Source organism: Salvelinus namaycush, chromosome 14, assembly GCF_016432855.1.
Source record: "Salvelinus namaycush isolate Seneca chromosome 14, SaNama_1.0, whole genome shotgun sequence".
Taxonomy (NCBI): Eukaryota; Metazoa; Chordata; class Actinopteri; order Salmoniformes; family Salmonidae; genus Salvelinus; species Salvelinus namaycush.
This window is the reverse complement of record NC_052320.1, coordinates 9122316-9144269: the sequence shown is the minus strand read 5'-3', so window position 1 is coordinate 9144269 and position 21954 is coordinate 9122316. Positions and strand designations below refer to the sequence as shown.

The 21954-nt window shown below is 45.1% G+C and overlaps 1 protein-coding gene across 1 annotated transcript in view; it reads left to right on the top strand.

The window, feature by feature from the left end:
* The window catches only part of LOC120058816 (sodium channel protein type 8 subunit alpha-like), a 108076-nt gene that overhangs the window by 64422 nt on the left and 21700 nt on the right, over positions 1–21954 (top strand). The window contains exons 13-19 of the mRNA XM_039007547.1: positions 2458–2696; positions 6065–6238; positions 7326–7682; positions 7973–8446; positions 17456–17576; positions 17762–17916; positions 18992–19165. Coding sequence (XP_038863475.1) covers positions 2458–2696; positions 6065–6238; positions 7326–7682; positions 7973–8446; positions 17456–17576; positions 17762–17916; positions 18992–19165 — 1694 coding nt within the window. The remainder of the gene's footprint in view (positions 1–2457; positions 2697–6064; positions 6239–7325; positions 7683–7972; positions 8447–17455; positions 17577–17761; positions 17917–18991; positions 19166–21954) is intronic.

The window sequence follows — 21954 nt, the reverse complement described above, 5'->3', positions numbered from 1 at the left end:
CCTTACACTAACTATACATCTCCCTACAATAACTATACATCTCCTTACACTAACTATACATCTCCCTACACTAACTATACATCTCCCTACACTAACTATACATCCCCCTACACTAACTATACATCTCCCTACACTTACTATACATCTCCCTACACCAGCTATACATCTCCTTACACTAACTATACATCTCCCTACACTAACTATACATCTCCCTACACTAACTATACATCTCCCTACACTAACTATACATCTCCCTACACTAACTATACATCTCTCTACACTAACTATACATCTACCTTCACTAACTATACATCTACCTACACTAACTATACATCTCCCTACACTAACTATACATCTCCCTACACTAACTATACATCTCTCTACACTAACTATACATCTACCTTCACTAACTATACATCTACCTACACTAACTATACATCTCCCTACACTAACTATACATCTCCCTACACTAACTATACATCTCCCTACACTAACTATACATCTCCCTACACTAACTATACATCTCCCTACACTAACTATACATCTCCCTACACTAACTATACATCTCCCTACACTAACTATACATCTCCCTACACTAACTATACATCTCCTTACACTAACTATACATCTCCCTACACATCTCCTTACATCTCTTTACACTAACTATACATCTCCCTACACTAACTATACATCTCCCTACACTAACTATACATCTCCCTACACTAACTATACATCTCCCTACACTAACTATACATCTCCTTACACTAACTATACATCTCCTTACACTAACTATACATCTCCCTACACTTACTATACATCTCCCTACACTAACTATACATCTACCTACACTAACTATACATCTCCCTACACTAACTATACATCTCCCTACACTAACTATACATCTCCCTACACTAACTATACATCTCCTTACACTAACTATACATCTCCCTACACATCTCCTTACATCTCTTTACACTAACTATACATCTCCCTACACTAACTATACATCTCCCTACACTAACTATACATCTCCCTACACTAACTATACATCTCCCTACACTAACTATACATCTCCTTACACTAACTATACATCTCCTTACACTAACTATACATCTCCCTACACTTACTATACATCTCCCTACACTAACTATACATCTACCTACACTAACTATACATCTCCTTACACTAACAATACATCTCCCTACACTAACTATACATCGCCCTACACTAACTATACTTTACATCACCCTACACATCTTCTTACACTAACCATACATCTCCCTACACTATACATCTCCCTACACTAACTGTACATCTCCTACACTAACTATACATCTCCTTACACTAACTATACATCTCCTTACACTAACTATACATCTCCCTACACAAACTATACTTTACATCACCTAACACTAACTATACTTTACATCTCCCTACACTTTCTAGCTATTTCCATGCTCTGTTGCTTTCACCTGACAGTCTAAACCAAAAAGTTCCAAACCTGAGGCATATTTTTCTTAGTCTAAACTGTCTCTTACCTTAGATGTCCTCGTTTTGGAGGAACAGTTTTTTCTAGATCAGATCAGATTTTTATTGATAGACTTTCTTGTTCCCCAAACGGGACTCACCTGAGGTGCCCTCCTCGCTCATTGGACGAACAGTTCTAAATCTCCTATATCTATAGCTACACTGAATATACAAAACATTAGGAACACCTTACTAATATTGAATTGCACCCCCCTTTGCCCTCAGAACAGCTTCAGTTCGTTGAGGCATGGACTCTACAAGGTGTCAAGCGTTCCACAGGGATGCTGGCCCATGTTGACTCTGATGCTGCCCACATTTGTGTCGAGTTGGCTGGATGTTCTTTGGGTGGTGGACCATTCTTGATACACACACAAAACTGTTGAGTGTGAAACACCCAGCAGCGTTGCAGTTCTTGACACACTGAAACTGGTGCGCATGGCACCTACTACCATACCCCGTTCAAAGGCACTTACATCTTTTATCTTGCCCATTCACCCTCAGAATGGCACACACACACACAATCCATCTCTCAATTGTCTCAATGCTTAAAAATCCTTCTTTAACAGGTGACATCAATAAGGGATCATAACTTTCACCTGGAATTGCCTGGTCAGTCTGGAAAGAGCAGGTGTTCCTAATGTTTTGTACACTCGGTGTATATATTGTCATTCTTGTACAGACATATACTTCATTACAGATATATTACTATATGTCACATATACAGAACAGTATTATTATTTCGTAACATTTATCAATAGCAGACCTTAATTTAAATACTATTTGCTTTCTTTCAAATACTTTAAGCATTTCCTTTAGCCTGCCTGGAGTGGCACTTTGGCGGGGACAGGGTTTGCACTGTTGGGGACTTTTCTATTGTTTAGATTTTTGATATATTCCTTTCCTTGCGGGTCTCTTAAATACTTTTCTCAGAACTGGAGGAGTCTCAGCGTAGTTGTCCACCGTGGTGGTATAAGTTCTCCAACATGGTCCTCATCTGGGAGTGTTGTCCCATCTGGTTGAAGATCAAGGAGATCGTCAACCTGATCGTCATGGACCCCTTCGTGGATCTGGCCATCACCGTCTGCATCGTCCTCAACACCCTGTTCATGGCCATGGAGCACTATCCCATGACCCCACACTTTGCGGAGGTGCTGTTCGTGGGAAACTTGGTGAGGATTTCACTATCTCTTTTTTGTGTGGTATTACTGCAGTTGATTTATTTTACAGCCGTTTTAAGGTGGTCCTTAAAGGGCACTTCACCACTTTTTAACCTTAAGAAGGTTTAAAATGTACTTTGAGCTGGTACTTTGAGCTGGTACTAACCTGGTATTTGTATAGTATTAAAACCCTTTCCTGCAGTCAAATTACAAGGGGCCTCATGGGCAGAATTTTATTAATATCATAATTAATCACCAACATTTTTTTTTAAAAGGCCAAAAATCTGGTGTTTCTATGTCAAACAGTTTTGTTATATATTAGTTTTCATTGATGTATCTAAAGTGTAATATTGGGTTGCAAACTGAAACATTTTATACATTTCAACTCTATATCTAACATGGTAAAAGTGTCTTCTTTTTTTAAAGCCATAACCATGTGTGTGAGGTGTATACTTTTGTTTCAAAGTAGATTTGTTGAAGACTACCAAGAAACAATCTGTGTGACTCTGATTTAGCCCACTGCAGTTAAAGGTTAACTAAGAAAGTATATGGAAGCATAAGACACTTTCTATTATTGACCTCAAATAATTTAACACAATGAAAAGGACAGTAAGTAGAGGCCAGGGAACAGGAAAGACTGTAGTAGAGTATGTGCCAAATTGGTAGTGGGACAGATACACTACATGGTCAAAAGTATGTGGACACCTGCTTGTCGAACATCATTCTAAAATCATGGGCATTAATATGGAGTTGTTCCTCCCTTTTCTGCCATGACAGCCTCCACTCTTCTGGGAAGGCTTTCCACTAGATGTTGGAACATTGCAGCGGGGACTTGATCCCATTTAGCCACAAGGGCATTAGGGGGGTCGGGCACTGGTGTTGGGTGTTAGAACTGGCTGGTAGTCGTCGGTCCAATTCATCCCAAAGGTGTTCGATGGAGTTGAGATCAGGACTCTGTGCAGGCCAGTCAAGTTCTTCCACACCGATCTCGACAAACCATTTCAGTGTGCGCCTTGCTTTGTGCATGGGGGAATTGTCATGCTGAAACAGGGAAGGGCAAAGTTGGAAGCACAGAATTGTCTAGAATGTCATTGTATGCTGTAGTGTTAAGATTTCCATTCACTGGAACTAAGAAAAACAACCCCAGATCATTATTCCGCCTCCACCAAACTTTACAGTTGGCCCTATGAATTTGGACAGGTAGCGTTCTCCTGGCATCCGCCAAACCCAGATTTGTCCGTAGGACTGCCAGATGGTGAAGGGTGATTCATCACTCCAAAGAACACGTTTCCACTGCTCCAGAGTCCAATGGCGTCGAACTTTACACCACTCCAGCCGACGCTTGGCAATGCACATGGTGATCTTGTATGCGGCTGCTTTGCCATGGAAACTCATTTCCTGAAGCTCCTAACGAACAGTTCTTGTGCTGACGTTGCTTCGAGAGGCAGTTTGGAACTCAGTAGTGAGTGATGCAACCGAGGATAGGCGATTTAGAGGCGATCCCGTTCTTTGAGCTTGTGCGGCCTACCACTTCGCGGCTAAGCTGTTGTTGCTCCTAGACGCTCCTAGCTTCATACTTTTTTTGTACTGGTCCCATGTGAGAATCGAACCCACAACCCTGGCGTTGCAAGCTCCATGCTCTACCCCCCATTTCTTACATGGGACTGGTCTGGTCTGTAGAGGGGCGTCTTTCTCCCCTAACAGTGTTCAGACAGCACTCTGTTTCACTCTCCCTGCTGTCTCTGTGCTGGTGGGAGGCCTACATTAATATTGTATGCTGCCTGATCGATTAGCTTCTCTAAAATGGGGCCTGAATCACTGCTCTCTTCCTTTGAAAACCAAAACTAGGCGTTTTACCATTAGCATTTCTACAGAAACGGTGTCTAGTTCTTGAGCAGCACTTTTCATCATATTCAACTAGCATGTTAGCATGGATAGCTTGCTTATTTGCTTAGGCCTACCAGCTAAAGCTAATAGCTAATACTGTTAGAATGGATAGCACAGCAGTATAAGACAGTCACTCTGTTTGTGGTAAGGGTATGATATTTATGACAGCGGTTTGATCAATAATAGCAGCCGAAAAACGTATCACTTTCATTAAATTGTGAGAAACAGATATGCTCAAAAAACTGTGTTTTATAGGGTTGGGAATTGCCAGGGACCTCACGATACTGTATTATCATGATACTTAGATGCCGATACGATATGTATTACGATTCTCACGATTCTATATGTATTGTGATTTGATGTTCCAAACTTATTGCTCACTATATGTCTGCTGCAAAGGGGCAAGAGAGAGCCATAAGAAAACAAGTTTTGATCAGTCATGGTGTAACGGTGTTCCTCCTCCTCTTCATACGAAGAGGAGGAGTAGTGATTCGACCAAGGCGCAGCGTTGTGATATGACATGATATTTATTTAAACAAGACGAAAACAAACTATACTTGACTAACTAACAAAAACAATAAACGATGTAGACTGACCTGAACGTAAGAACTTACATGTAACACGAAGAACGCACGAACCGGGAAAACAGACTACACAAAAACCGAACGAACAAACATACCGAAACAGTCCCGTGTGGCGCAACATACACAGACACGGAAGACAACCACCCACAACAAACAGTGTGAAAACACCTACCTTAATATGACTCTCAATCAGAGGAAATGACAACCACCTGCCTCTAATTGAGAGCCATATCAGGTCACCCTTTAAACCAACATAGAAACAGAAAACATAGACTGCCCACCCAAACTCACGTCCTGACCAACTAACACATACAAAACTAACAGAAAACAGGTCAGGAACGTGACACATGGAAATAAAAGTGCTCAAAACAAATTGGCTCCCTATTTTAAAAAAAGATGGAGAACAAGCTATGAAGGAAAAATACTGGAGTTTTGGTGCAGGTACAGCCAACTAGCGCAGATACAGCCCCCTGCCGACCACGCCTTGATCTATGTACACCTTATCTGGCTCCATGATTAACTATGACCTTCAATCATTCATTAGAATCAGATTAACTATGACTTTTTGTCATTCATTAGACTCAGATTAACTACGAAATCAGATTAGCAGAACACAGAGGTGTCACGATATCCTTACTGACTTCAGAGCAGCTGTGAGATTTAGAAAGATAAATCTTTGTCACTGTCCTGGGGGGCTAGTTTTGTACATTTTCGCAGTCTGAAAAGTACTAGCCTGTGGATAGCGGTCCACCTTAATTTCGATGTAAAATAGTGCTCACTGCACCCTTTTTGAATAATTACAGTACGAGTTCGTACAGTACATCTGACCTCTGTTGGTCCCTTTGACAAGGTAAAGGTTCTAGTAGCAGTTACTCTACCTGACCTCTGACCTCTATCCGTCCCTGCCAGGTGTTCACAGGGATCTTTGCTGTGGAGATGTTTGCCAAGTTGGTTGCCATGGATCCCTACTACTACTTCCAGGAGGGGTGGAACTGCTTCGACGGCTTCATTGTGACCCTGTCCTTAGTGGAGCTGGCATTGGCTGACGTGGAGGGGCTGTCTGTGCTCAGATCATTCCGATTGGTAAACTCTTTTTGAGCCCTGTCCTCCCCTCAAAATATACATGTTTGTTGTGTATTCAAATGATGTTAAATACACAGTGTGCATTGATTCAGTTACTGAATGATTACATGGTTATTGCTCAGCTACAGTACTGTCTCTATTACAGTGATTATTTACTATGTGAAATATCACTTATATACTGCTTTACTAGTCTATGTAAAGCTACTTTTCAACACATATGTATGGTCTTAATTGGAGCCAGTTTTCTACAGCAGGAAAATAATCCTGCAGTAACAGGAAATGTGGATTATAATTCATGGATATTTTTGTATGGGTTGATACATTTTTAGTCAGGGCAAATAAAGTGACATTTCAAAGTGGTCTAAGGCACTGCATTGCAGTGAACCTGTGCCTCTAGAGATTCTGGGTTCGAGTCCAGGCTCTGTCGCAGCTGGTCGTGATTGGGAGGCCCATGGGGTGGTGCACAATTGGCTCAGCGTCGTCCAGGTTAGGGTAGGGTTTGACCGGCAGGGATGTCCTTATCCCATCGCGCACTAGCGACTCCTGTGGCTGGCCGGGTGCAGTACACACTGACACGGTCGCCAGATGCACAGTGTTTCCTCCGACACATTGGTGCGGCTGGCTTCCGGGTTAAGTGGGCATTCTGTCGAGAAGCAGTGCGGCTTGGTTGGGTTGTGTTTCGGAGGACACACAGCTCTCAACGTTCGCTTCTCCCAAGTCTGTACGGGAGTTGCAGCAATGAGACAAGACTGTAACTACCAATTGGATACCACGAAATTGGGGAGAAAAAGGGATAAAAGTAACAAAAAACACAATAAATAAATAAATAACTCAAATACACTACAAGTTTGCATTTCCTGCTGTGCAGGAAAATTGTCAGCAACAAAAGAGTGATCGAATTCTGTGTAACTGCTCCTTCTACCTCTATAGCAATTACCATACCAATACCCCAAGAGCCATTGCTGCAACAGGGCTATTGATCACTCAACCCTCTGCTGATAATATGTATTTTCCTCTCTCCCTTCTTCTGTCATTCTCACATCTTCTCTTTGTCCCTCTCTTCCTCCACCTCTCTCTCCCCACTCAGCTGAGAGTGTTTAAACTGGCCAAGTCGTGGCCCACACTCAACATGCTGATCAAGATCATCGGTAACTCTGTGGGCGCCCTGGGAAACCTGACCCTTGTCTTAGCTCTCATCGTCTTCATCTTTGCCGTGGTCGGCATGCAGCTGTTCGGCAAGCACTACAAGGACTGTGTGTGTAAGATCGCCCTGGACTGTGAGCTGCCCCGCTGGCACATGCATGACTTCTTCCACTCGTTCCTGATGGTGTTCCGGGTGCTGTGTGGGGAGTGGATCGAGACCATGTGGGACTGTATGGAGGTGGCTGACCAGGGCATGTGTCTCATCGTCTTCATGATGGTCATGGTCATCGGGAACTTGGTGGTAAGTGTCCCCAGAATGTATGGTTGGGATGGGGAATGTTAGCCTTCCCGACGGACGGTTCTCAAACCCCAGTCTCCATGGCGAGGGCAGTGACTGTAACCGCTGGCCCAAGAAACTTAAGTCTCTGGGGAGAGCAGTTTGCTGTCTTATGAACGCCATATTCGTTACACTATCCCCACCGAACAAGAGAGCGTGTCCCAAGCTACACATACCAGGTCCCATTTGTACACACATCTCATCTCAGATCCACCCTCACGTCTGACCCAGTGTGTCTCCTCTCCTCCCTATAGGTGTTGAACCTTTTCCTTGCCTTGCTGCTGTCCTCGTTCAGCGCAGACAATTTAGCCGCAACAGATGACGACGGAGAGATGAACAACCTTCAGATCTCCGTCATCCGTATCAAGAAGGGCATCGCCTGGTTCAAGATCAAGCTGGCAGAGTTGGTGCTCAGCTTGACCAAGAAGCCGCCGGTGGAGGATGAACAGAAAACCTTAGACGACATGTACGACAAGAAACTGAACTGTATCGCCAACCACAGTGGTGTGGATATCAACCGTGACCTGGACTACACCAAGAATGGTAACGGCACCACTAGTGGTATAGGGAGCAGCTTCGGGAGGTACTTGATCGACGAGGACCACATGTCGTTCATCCACAACCCTAACCTGACCGTGTGCGTTCCTATCGCGGTCGGAGAGTCCGACTTTGAGAACCTCAACACCGAGGACTTCAGCAGCGAGTCGGAGAACGAGAACAGCAAAGAGGTGAGTGAACAGATTTAGTTAGCCACATTTTGAATGATAATGTAGTGTATATGTTGTCATGACAACATGACAAATCAACAGGGCTCTGATGTAAAGTAGTGCACTATAAGGAATAGTGTACTACTTTACAGTTTATCTCTTGTTAATTATGTTGTAGTAATATTTTGGTAATGTTGCAGGAGATAATGTTAGGGTTATGTTGTAGTAATGCTGTGGTAATGTTGTAGGAGGTTATGTCGGGGTTATGTTATAATAATGTTTTGGTAATGTTTCAGGAGGTAATGTTAGGGTTATGTTGTAGTAATGCTGTGGTAATGTTGTAGGAGGTTATATCGGGGTTATGTTATAATAATGTTTTGGTAATGTTTCAGGAGGTAATGTTGGGGTTATGTTGTAGCAATGATGTGGTAATCTTGTGAGATGTAATGTTGCGGTTATGTTGTAGTAATGTTGTGGTAATGTCGCAGGGGGTAATGCTGGGGTTATGTTGTAGGAGGTAATGTTGGGTTATGGTGTAGTGATTTTTTGGTAATGTTGCAGGAGGTAATGTTGGGGTTATGGTGTAGTGATGTTTTGGTAATGTTGCAGGAGGTAATGTTATGGTTATGTTGTAGTAATGCTGTGGCAATGTTGTAGGAGGTAATGTCAGGGTTATGTTGTAATAATGTTTTGGAATGATGTTGTATTTTTACAGGGGGTAAGTAATGCTGTGGTTATTTTGTAGTTATGTTGTGGTAATGTTGTAATAATGTTGCAGTAATGTGGCATGGGGATAATGTTGTAGTAGACAAATGTTGTAGTAATGGTTCAGTGTTTGGTAGTTTTGTGGTTATGTTTTAGTGATGTTGTGGTACTGTTGTGGTAATGTTATTGCAATGTTGTGGTCATGTTGTGGTAATGGTGTAGTAATGTTGTGGTAATGTTGTGGAAGTGTTGTGGTAATGCTTTACTCCATGGTTGTTATTGTTGTTGTGGCCTCCTGGCTGTAAAGTATGGGTATGGTCACCAGTGTAACAATAGTTTCATGTCCAAGGCTCTGATGTAATTCCATTACTCAATAGTATACACACTCATATACAGTTGAATTCGGAAGTTTACGTACACTTAGGTTGGAGTCATTAAAACTCGTTTTTCAACCACTCCACAAATTTCTTGTTAACAAACTATAGTTTTGGCAAGTCGGTTAGGACATCTAGTTTGTGCATGACACAAGTCATTTTACCAACAATTGTTTGCAGACAGATTATTTCACTGTATGTAACGGTTCTCTAGCTCTTCCTCCTCCTCGGACGAGGAGAGGCGAGACGGATCAGATGACCAATATGCAGCGTGGTAGTTTGACATTATATTTATTAAACAAGACAAAAAACAAACTAACTTGAATAACTAACAAAATAACAAAACGAATGTAGACTGACCTGAACGTAAGAACTTACATGTAACGAAGAACGTACGAACAGGGAAAACAGACTACACAAAACGAACGACCGAACAAACAAACAAACCGAAACAGTCCCGTGTGGCGCGACAAACACAGACACAGGAGACAACCACCCACCACAATCAATGTGAAAACACCTACCTTAATATGGCTCTCAATCAGAGGAAATGAAAACCACCTGCCTCTAATTGAGAACCATATCAGGTCACCCTTTAACAAACATAGAAACACATAACATAGACTACCCACCCAAACTCACGCCCTGACCGTCAAACACATACAAAATAACAGAAAACCGGTCAGGAACGTGACATAACCCCCCCCCTCAAGGTGCGTACTCCGAACGCACCACCAAAAGTCTAGGGGAGGGTCTGGGTGGGCGTCTGACCACGGTGGTGGCTCAGGCTCTGGGCGAGGTCCCCACCCCACCATAGTCAATCCCAGCTTACGTCTCCCCCTTAGAATGACCACCCTCATATTACACCCACTTAATTTAAATGGTAACCTTAAGATAAGGGGCAGCACCGGGATAAGGTAGCTCAGGACAGAGAGGTAGGTCAGGATAGAGAGGTAGCTCAGGATAGAGGGGCAACTCCGGACTGAAGGGCAGCTCCGGACAGAGAGACAGCTCTGGACTGAGGGGCAGTTCTGGATAAATGGCAGCTCTGGGCTGAGGGGCAGCTCATGCCCTGACCGTCAAACACATACAAAATAACAGAAAACCGGTCAGGAACGTGACATAACCCCCCCCTCAAGGTGCGTACTCCGAACGCACCACCAAAAGTCTAGGGGAGGGTCTGGGTGGGCGTCTGACCACGGTGGTGGCTCTGGACGCTCATGGCTAGCTGACGGCTCTGGACGCTCATGGCTGGCTGACGGCTCTGGACGCTCATGGCTGGCTGACGGCTCTGGACGCTCATGGCTGGCTGACGGCTCTGGACGCTCATGGCTGGCTGACGGCTCTGGACGCTCATGGCTGGCTGACGGCTCTGGACGCTCATGGCTGGCTGACGGCTCTGGACGCTCATGGCTGGCTGACGGCTCTGGACGCTCATGGCTGGCTGACGGCTCTGGACGCTCATGGCTCGCTGACGGCTCTGGCAGATCCTGTCTGGTTGGCGGCTCTGGCAGATCCTGTCTGGTTGGCGGCTCTGGCAGATCCTGTCTGGTTGGCGGCTCTGGCAGATCCTGTCTGGTTGGCGGCTCTGGCAGATCCTGTCTGGTTGGCGGCTCTGGCAGATCCTGTCTGGTTGGCGGCTCTGGCAGATCCTGTCTGGTTGGCGGCTCTGGCAGATCCTGACTGACGAATGGCTCTAGCGGCTCCTGACTGACTAACGGCTCTGACGGCTCGGGACAGACGGGCGGCTCTAATGGCTCGGGACAGACGGATGGCTCAGACGGCGCTGGGCAGACGGATGGCTCAGATACCGCTGGGGAGACGGATGGCTCAGATGGCGCTGGGGAGACGGATGGCTCAGATGGCGCTGGGGAGACGGATGGCTCAGATGGCGCTGGGGAGACGGATGGCTCAGATGGCACTGGGGAGACGGATGGCTCAGATGGCACTGGGCAGACGGATGGCTCTGGCCGGATGAGGCGCACTGTAGGCCTGGTGCGTGGTGCCGGAACTGGAGGCACCGGGCTAAGGACACGCACCTTCAGGCTAGTGCGGGGAGCAGGGACAGGGCACACTGGACTCTCAAAACGCACTATGGACCTGGTGCGTGGTACCGGCACTGGTGGCACCGGGCTGAGGGCACGCACATCAGGACGAGTACGGGGAGAAGGAACAGTGTGTACAGGGCTCTGGAAACGCACAGGTGGCCTAGTGCGTGGTGCCGGAACTGGAGGCACTGGGCTGGAGACACGCACCATAGGGAGAGTGCGTGGAGGAGAAACAGGGCTCTGGAAACGCACTGGAAGCCTGGTGCGTGGTGTAGGCACTGGTGGTACTGGGCTGGGGCGGGGAGGTGGCGCCGGAAATACCGGACCGTGCAGGCGTACTGGCTCCCTTGAGCATTGAGCCTGCCCAACCTTACCTGGCTGAATGCTCCCCGTCGCCCGACCAGTGCGGGGAGGTGGAATAACCCGCACCGGGCTATGTAGGCAAACCGGGGACACCATGCGTAAGGCTGGTGCCATGTAAGCCGGCCCGAGGAGACGCACTGGTGGCCAGATATGTAGGGCCGGCTTCATGACATCCGGCTCAATCCTCAATCTAGCCCTGCCAGTGCGGGGAGGTGGAATAACCCGCACCGGGCTATGAACACGTACAGGAGACACCGTGCGCTCTACTGCGTAACACGGTGTCTGCCCGTACTCCCGCTCTCCACGGTTAGCCTGGGAAGTGGGCGCAGGTCTCCTACCTGCCCTTGGCCCACTACCTCTTAGCCCCCCCCCAAGAAATTTTTGGGGTTTCTTCGCGGGCTTCCAGCCACGTCTCCTTGCTGCCTCCTCATACCACCGCTCCTGGGCTCTCGCTGCTTCCATCTCCTCACGAGCGCGGCGATATTCCCCAATATGAGCCCAGTGTCCTTTTCCCTCCAATACTTCTTCCCATGTCCAGGATTCCTGTTTCGTAGGCCACTGCTCGAACTCACGCTGCTTGGTTCTGGTTCGGTGGGTGGTTCTGTAACGGTTCTCTAGCTCTTCCTCGGACGAGGAGAGGCGAGACGGATCAGATGACCAATATGCAGCGTGGTAGTTTGACATTATATTTATTAAACAAGACAAAAAACAAACTAACTTGAATAACTAACAAAATAACAAAACGAATGTAGACTGACCTGAACGTAAGAACTTACATGTAACGAAGAACGTACGAACAGGGAAAACAGACTACACAAAACGAACGACCGAACAAACAAACAAACCGAAACAGTCCCGTGTGGCGCGACAAACACAGACACAGGAGACAACCACCCACCACAATCAATGTGAAAACACCTACCTTAATATGGCTCTCAATCAGAGGAAATGAAAACCACCTGCCTCTAATTGAGAACCATATCAGGTCACCCTTTAACAAACATAGAAACACATAACATAGACTACCCACCCAAACTCACGCCCTGACCGTCAAACACATACAAAATAACAGAAAACCGGTCAGGAACGTGACACTGTATTATTATTTCACAATTCCAGTGGGTCAGAAGTTTACTTACACTAAGTTGACTGTGCCTTTAAACAGCTTGGAAAATTCCAGAAAATGATGTCATGGCTTTAGATGCTTCTGATGGGCTAATTGACATCATGGGAAATGGATGTATTTCAAGGCCTACCTTCAAACTCAGTGCCTCTTTGCTTGACATCATGGGAAAATCAAAAGAAATCAGCCAAGACCTCAGAATTTTTTGTTGTTGACCTCCACAAGTCTGGTTCATCCTTGGGAGCAATTTCCAAACGCCTGAAGGTAGCACGTTCTTCTGTACAAACAATAGTACGCAAGTATGAACACCATGGGACCACGCAGCCGTCATACAGCTCAGGAAGGAGACACGTTCTGTCTCCTAGAGATTAACGTAATTTGGTGCAAAAAGTGCAAATCAATCCCAGAACAACAGCAAAGGACCTTGTGAACATGCTGGAGGAAACAGGTACAAAAGTATTTATATCCACAGTAAAACGTGTCCTATATCGACATAACCTGAAGGCCGCTCAGCAAGGAAGAAGCCATTGCTTCAAAACCGCCATAAAAAAGCCAGACTACGGTTTGCAACTGCAAATGGGGACAAAGATCGTACTTTTTGGAGAAATGTCCTCTGGTCTGATGAAACAAAAATAGAACTGTTTGGCCATAATGACCATCGTTATGTTTGGAGGAAAAAGAGGGAGGCTTGCAAGCCGATGAACACCATCCCAACCGTGAAGCACGAGGGTGGCAGCATCACGTTGTGGGGGTGCTTTGCTGCAGGATGGACTGGTGCACTTCACAAAATAGATGGCATCATGAGGAAGTAAAATTATGTGGATATAATGAAGCAACATCTCAAGACATCAGTCAGAAAGTTAAAGCTTGGTCGCAAATAGGTCTTCCAAATGGACAATGACCCCAAGCATACTTCCAAAGTTGTGGCAAAATGGCTTAAGAAGGACCATAAAGTCAAGGTATTGGAGTGGCCATCACAAAGCCCTGACCTCAATCCTATGGAAAACCTGTGGGCAGAACTGAAAAAGCGTGTGCAAGCAAGGAGGCCAATAAACCTGACTCAGTTACACCAGCTCTGTCAGGAGGAATGGACCAAAATTCACCCAACTTATTGTGGGAAGCTTGTGGAAGGCTACCCGAAACGTTTGACCCAAAATAAGAAATTTAAAGGCAATGCTACCAAATATCAATGAACTGTATGCAAACTTCTGACCCACTGGGAATGTGATGAAAGAAATAAAAGCTGAAATAAATAATTCTCTCTACTATTATTCTGACATTTCACATTCTTAAAATGAAGTGGTGATCCTAACTGACCTAAGACAGGGACTCTTTATTAGGATTAAATGTCAGGAATTGTGAAAAACTGAGTTTAAATGTATTTGGCTAAGGTGTATGTAAACTTCCGACTTCAACTGTACTCATGGCTACAGCAGTGGATGAAATGGAACTGTTGATTGCTGTGCTTGTTTTCTTTCTTTTTTTAAAGCTGTACATACATTTAGGACTATAGAATGGATGGTTTGTCATTTTATATTCCATCCTTGAACATCTTAAATCGTATTATTTGCTTTTAGACTGAATTATGTTAGTTTAGCATTTAAATGAATGTCCATCGTCTGTTACTTAATGGAGGCTCTCTAAGTGAATGTCAAGTCAAGGTGAAGTACAACCTAGTCAATGGTTCTCTGTTAATCAGGTGTTTTCTCAAGGTCATATGCATAGACTGCATTTCTAACTGATGACAGATCACATGCTTAGCGTGTATGGGGTCATGACCAGATGTATGTTAGTCCCAGGGTTATGTCTTCTTCTTCTATTGTGTCCTTTAATCTCCGTATCATCGTCTGTCTACCTATATGAAGCCTCAGTGAGGGAGCTAATTATACTGAGACATCTAACCTCAGTGAGACCCGGTGGAATGCACGCAGCAGTATGGATGAATGGCTGTGAGAGAGTCTGAGCCATCGGTCATTCTTTGTCCCAATACTCCAAGAGCCATTGCTACCGCCACGGCTATTGATCACTTAACCTGCTGCAGCTTGGCTATTAAATCACTTAACCTGCTGCAGCTTGGCTATTGATCACTTAACCTGCTGCAGCTTGGCTATTAATCACTTAACCTGCTGCAGCTTGGCTATTGATCACTTAACCTGCTACAGCTTGGCTATTGATCACTTAACCTGCTGCAGCTTGGCTATTAATCACTTAACCTGCTGCAGCTTGGCTATTGATCACGTAACCTGCTGCAGCTTGGCTATTGATCACTTAACCTGCTACAGCTTGGCTATTGATTACTTAACCTGCTGCAGCTTGGCTATTGATTACTTAACCTGCTGCAGCTTGGCTATTGATCACTTAACCTGCTACAGCTTGGCTATTGATCACTTAGCCTGCTGCAGCTTGGCTATTGATCACTTAACCTGCTACAGCTTGGCTATTGATCACTTAGCCTGCTGCAGCTTGGCTATTGATCACTTAACCTGCTGCAGCTTGTCTATTGATCACTTAACCTGCTACAGCTTGGCTATTGATCACTTAACCTGCTACAGCTTGGCTATTGATCACTTAGCCTTCTGCAGCTTGGCTATTGATCACTTAACCTGCTACAGCTTGGCTATTGATCACTTAGCCTGCTGCAGCTTGGCTATTGATCACTTAACCTGCTGCAGCTTGGCTATTGATCACTTAACCTGCTGCAGCTTGGCTATTGATTACTTAACCTGCTACAGCTTGGCTATTGATCACTTAGCCTGCTGCAGCTTGGCTATTGATCACTTAACCTGCTGCCGCTTGGCTATTGATCACTTAACCTGCTGCAGCTTGGCTATTGATCACTTAACCTGCTGCAACTTGGCTATTGATCACTTAACCTGCTGCAGCTTGGCTATTGATCACGTAACCTGCTGCAGCTTGGCTATTGATCACTTTACCTGCTGCAGCTTGGCTATTGATCACTTAACCTGCTACAGCTTGGCTATTGATCACTTAGCCTGCTGCAGCTTGGCTATTGATCACTTAACCTGCTGCAGCTTGGCTATTGATCACTTAACCTGCTGCAGCTTGGCTATTGATCACTTAACCTGCTGCAGCTTGGCTATTGATCACTTAACCTGCTGCAGCTTGGCTATTGATCACGCAACCTGCTGCAGCTTGGCTATTGATCACGCAACCTGCTGCAACCAGGGCTATTGATCAGTCAACCTGCTGCTGCCAGGGCTATTTATCCGTCAACCTGATGCAGCCAGGGCTATTGATCAGTCAACTTGCTGCTGCCATGGCTATTTATCAGTCTACCTGCTGCAACCAGGGCTATTGATCAGTCAACCTGCTGCAACCAGGGCTATTGATCAGTCTTCCTGCTGCAACCAGGGCTATTGATCAGTAAACCTGCAGCAACCAGGGCTATTTATCCGTCAACCTGATGCAGCCAGGGCTATTGATCAGTCAACTTGCTGCTGCCATGGCTATTTATCAGTCTACCTGCTGCAACCAGGGCTATTGATCAGTCAACCTGCTGCAACCAGGGCTATTGATCAGTCAACCTGCTGCAACCAGGGCTATTGATCAGTCAACCTGCTGCAACCAGGGCTATTGATCAGTCTACCTGCTGCAACCAGGGCTATTGATCAGTCAACCTGCTGCAACCAGGGCTATTGATCAGTCTACCTGCTGCAACCAGGGCTATTGATCAGTCAATCTGCTGCAGCCAAGGATATTGATCAGTCAACCTGCTGCCGCCAGGGCTATTGATCAGTCAACATGCTGCTGATTATGCATATTTTCCTCTGTCCATTGTCCTGTCATGCTCTCTCTCTCTCCCTTCCTTCCTTCCTTCCTTCCTTCCTTCCTTCCTTCCTTCCTTCCTTCCTTCCTTCCTTCCTTCCTTCCTTCCTTCCTTCTTTCTTTCTTTCCTTCCTTCCGTCCTTCTCTCTCTCTCTCTCTCTCTCTCTCTCTCTCTCTCTCTCTCTCTCTCTCTCTCTCTCTCTCTCTCTCTCTCTCTCTCTCTCTCTCTCTGCGTCTGTCTGTACCTGTGCATCTCTGTCTCTCACACTCTCTCTGTGTCTGTCTGTATCTGTGTGTGTTCGTCTCTCCCTCTCTCTCTATCTGTATATATGTGACTCTCTGTCTCTCCCTCTCTCTCTGTGTCTGTCTGTATCTGTGTCTCTGTCTCTCACACTCTCTCTGTGTCTGTCTGTATCTGTGTGTGTTCGTCTCTCCCTCTCTCTCTATCTGTATATGTGTGACTCTCTGTCTCTCCCTCCCTCTCTGTGTGTCTGTCTGTATCTGTGTGTCTGTCTCTCACACTCTCTGTGTGTCTGTCTGTATCTGTGTGTGTTCGTCTCTCCCTCTCTCTCTGTCTGTATATGTGTGACTCTCTGTCTCTCTCTGCGTCTGTCTGTATCTGTGTGTGTAGCTGGATGACACCAGCTCATCAGAGGGCAGCACCATAGACATCAAGCCTGATGTGGAGGTGGAGGCGGTGGTGGTGGAGGCTGAAGAAGAGTACTTAGACCCAGAAAACTGTTGGACACCTGGTAGGACTGCACCCTGTCCCTCCCTGTCCCTCCCTGCCCCGCCCTGAACCACCACGCCCTCTACTGCCCTCCCGCACCCTTCCCTTGCATGTCAGTTAGCCCAATTTGTAATCCTTACAATGTATTTAAATCACAAGCAAATGACTGAGGTATCGTATTATGTGTGCCTGTCCCCTTCTATACAGACTGTATTATCAAGTATCCTTGCTGCGATGTGCCCATCACTCATGGGTGGGGAAAATATTGGTGGTTCCTGAGAAAGACATGCTATCTTATTGTGGAGCATGACTGGTTCGAAACAGTCATTATCTTTATGATCCTACTCAGTAGTGGGGCCCTGGTAAGTCACCGTGTGGAACGTTAACACACACACACACACACACACACACACACACACACACACACACACACACACACACACACACATAAACACACACAGCTACGACTAGTGTGTGAGTGGAGAAGGTTGTCTTTTTAAGGGCTGTCTCTCTCTACCTAGAACAAGGCATGGAGTAGTGCAGTCACCAGGCCCAGTCTCTGAAGAGGGCGGGGGGAGGGGCCAGGCAGTAGCATCACAGCCAGTCACTGTACTAAGGAGGGTGGGGGGAGGGGCCAGGCAGTAGCATCACAGCCAGTCACTGTACTAAGGAGGGTTGGGGGAGGGGCCAGGCAGTAGCATCACAGCCAGTCACTGTACTAAGGAGGGTTGGGGGAGGGGCCAGGCAGGAGCATCACAGCCAGTCACTGTACTAAGGAGGTTGGGGGGAGGGGCCAGGCAGGAGCATCACAGCCAGTCACTGTACTAAGGAGGGTGGGGGAGGGGCCAGGCAGGAGCATCACAGCCAGTCACTGTACTAAGGAGGGTGGGGGGAGGGGCCAGGCAGGAGCATCAAAGGCAGTCTATTGCCTTTTTGGTCAAAAGTAGTGCACTTCATACGGAATATGGTGCCATTTGAGACACTTGAGCTTGACTCTCTGTGATTAATCGACTGTACCATTCATCAGAGAGGGGATCTAATAGACTGTACCATTTACCTGATAAGATAGGGGGAATCTATTTCTGTTGTCCTCAGACATGAAGTCAAATGAGCAGGGAGGGTATTGTGCAATCAATGCTCCATGCTTTTAATGAACAATGTTTGTTTTCAGTAATGATTTAGCAACAGTACCGTTGTTGTATACATTTCCAATACTTTTAATGTAAATCGTCTGTTGACTTTATTGTGTTTCTTACCCTCAACGTTTGTTGATGTATTCATTGTTGTACTTACATGGCTGAGGCAACTCTAGACTATGTATTTTAGATTTGTCAAATAAAATAAATCAATCAATCAATTATTCACTGAGCATGTTAATTCCCCCCCCCCAAAAAAAATTCAGCTAGAGCTAACCATGTATGTGCTTCCCCCCACCAGGCTTTTGAGGATGTGTACATCCAGCAGAGGAAGACAATCAGGACCATCTTGGAATACGCCGACAGTGTGTTCACCTACATCTTCATCCTGGAGATGCTGCTCAAGTGGGTCGCCTACGGATTCCACAAGTACTTCACCAACGCCTGGTGCTGGCTTGACTTCTTCATCGTCGATGTAAGTAACGTTTCCTGGCTCTTTACGGTAGATTTGATAGCCATTTTTAGAAGCCAGGATAGGAAGCTAGGAGCATAGAAATATAATTCCTAGAATGGGTATTTTTCCTTATTCAAGTCAATTATATTTCTATGGCTCTTCAACCACACCCTGTTGAAGGAACATATTGCACTGTGTACAGTCTGTATAAAGCACCTAAACACTGCCTGCCATGTAGAGATAAGGTGAAAAACACATATTTTGATCTAAAACAGGCCCTGTATAGTCCATATAACACACTATAGGGTCTAAGGTGGGCTTTCAGTCACAAAGTGTCACGTTATTGTTTCTCGAGGTATTCTGTACAGTGATCCCTAACGTAGTCTGACAGGGTGTGGTAGGGTTTGGAGGAGAGGATAGATAGAATAGGATATGAACAATAACTTCATGTTATGCAATGGGTGAGAGGACATATGATATTCTCATTAACAGAAAGTGTAGGATACATCAATCCTATAATATCCAATATCCATATCTCAAGAGAACATTGAAATGTATTCTAGAACCATATTGTAGTCCATCCATTTGTAGGGAACCTATGTCTCTCACCTATTGCATCTCCATGAAGCAATGTCTCTTTCTCTCTCTCTCTCTCTCTCTCTCTCTCTCTCTCTCTTTCTCTCTCTCTTTCTCTCTTTCTCTCTCTCTTTCTCTCTTTCTCTCTCTCTGTCTCTCTCTCTCTCTCTTTCTCTCTCTTTGTCTCTCTCTTTCTCTCTCTCTCTCTCTCTCTCTCTCTCTCTCTCTCTCTCTCTCTCTCTCTCTCTCTCTCTCTCTCTCTCTCTGTGTTTACTTGGTTTCTTGTCAATCTGAGATGCTTGAATATGAACAGCAATTTTCTGTTTGTGAGTTTGGATATAATGTGCCTTCATTTGCAACTAAGTCTGGAATTGTGCACTCTGTTTCCCATCATGTGCAAATAGAAAACAATTATATTGTTTTACGACATAACGTGAGACAAATTATTCAAATTTGATTACATTGAGATTGGAATGTGAATGCTGACAGCTAGGCAGCAACACAAATTAGAATCGGCCAATCAATAACCAAGATTATTGATCGACATATTCAAGCCATGCTCGGCAACAAAAGGGTATGTGTTTCTATTGTCTCCGGCCTGTCTACAACCTGTCTCTAACCTGTCTCTAACTTGTCTCTAACCTGTCTCTAACCTGTCTCTAACCTGTCTCTGACCTGTCCCCGGCGGCCTGTCTCCGGCCTGTCTCCGACCTGTCTCTGACCTGTCTCCGGCCTGTCTCTGACCTGTCTCTAACCTGTCTCTGACCTGTCCCCGGCGGCCTGTCTCTGACCTGTCTCTAACCTGTCTCTGACCTGTCTACAGTGTAATCTACTGTGTGTCTACAGTCCTAGATGTTTTTTTAAATCTCAGTGTTATTGGTCGTTCTCTGTCCCTTTTGTGACAGAGTGGAGTGGAACAGTGGAGTTTCTTTAATTCCATTCTTTAATTCTAAATCGATTCATACATTCTAAATTAATTCAGGACCATTGAAATGATGGGAATGATAATTCATTGGGGTTGGTTGCTTTGACAGTAATTATAAAAAATAAAAATAAAAAACTGGTTGAGAAATTCATTCAGCCTTCAAAGTTGACACCTCAGCAGGGGCATGGAGTAATGTTGCATAGATATGATCCAATCCCCTGACTGCACTGTATCTGTGATGGATGGAATACCTCCTACTTCCATGGCCAGATATGGCTTTGGTTATTACTGACCTTGTCATTGGAAAGATTAAGAAGCGCTCTTCTGTGTGTTCTGACCTCTGACCCTGTCCTTGAACTAACCACCTCTCAACAGTCTTCAACACACCGTTTGTATGGTCCATCCCAAACCATCTCTCTCTGACAGGAGTTCTATCTAACCATCGAAATATAATTGCTAGAACGTGACTACCTATTCAAGTCATTGACACCATGATGGGGGAACCAGGAAGTAAAGAAGTATATGTATGTTCTAGTGATTGTTGAGCCCATAGAGACACTATGATTCTATATGTAATTCTATGATTCTATATGTCATTCTATGATTCTATATGTCATTATATGATTATATTTGTAATTCTATGATTCTATATGTACTTCTATGATTCTATATGTAATTCTATGATTACATATAGTTGACCCATCCATTTCTCAATCACTGAAATCAAACACTGTTGCCCCCTTTTTACAGTTATAGCCCAGGCACACCGCAAAGACCAACTGCCAAAAGCAGAGGGTGGCCGCGGTGTGTTTGCGATCACCTGCTGGGTGTCGATGAACGGTGGCCATACAATATGTAGACTCGAAATGAACAGAAAATGACGGCCACCTGCAGCTTTAAAGAGCTTGTCATCATGTTGTGTTTTGGTCTTTACAGTCCCAGTATGTTTGACTGTTCAATAGGCTGTATTGATTGATCAGACATAGTATGTTATGTTACTCCCATCTCTCTTTAAAACATTGACTTGCTTTTTATGCATCTAGAATGACATTGTTACCCTACAGAATAATCAACTTTAATTCATTACAACCTTTTTTCTCTAAATTAAATGTAAAACTTGTTCCAGTTATTGTGCTTTATCATGTACAGTAGGACCTTTAGTGTTGATTCTGGTAGAACAAATTCTACCTCAGTCTAATCTAAGTCCTATATGTACTGTATACTGTATATTTAAAGTATCCCACATAGTTAGTGTCCCCTCTACGGGTTGATAGACAATGTACCCCATGCCCTAGAGCCATTGATGCTA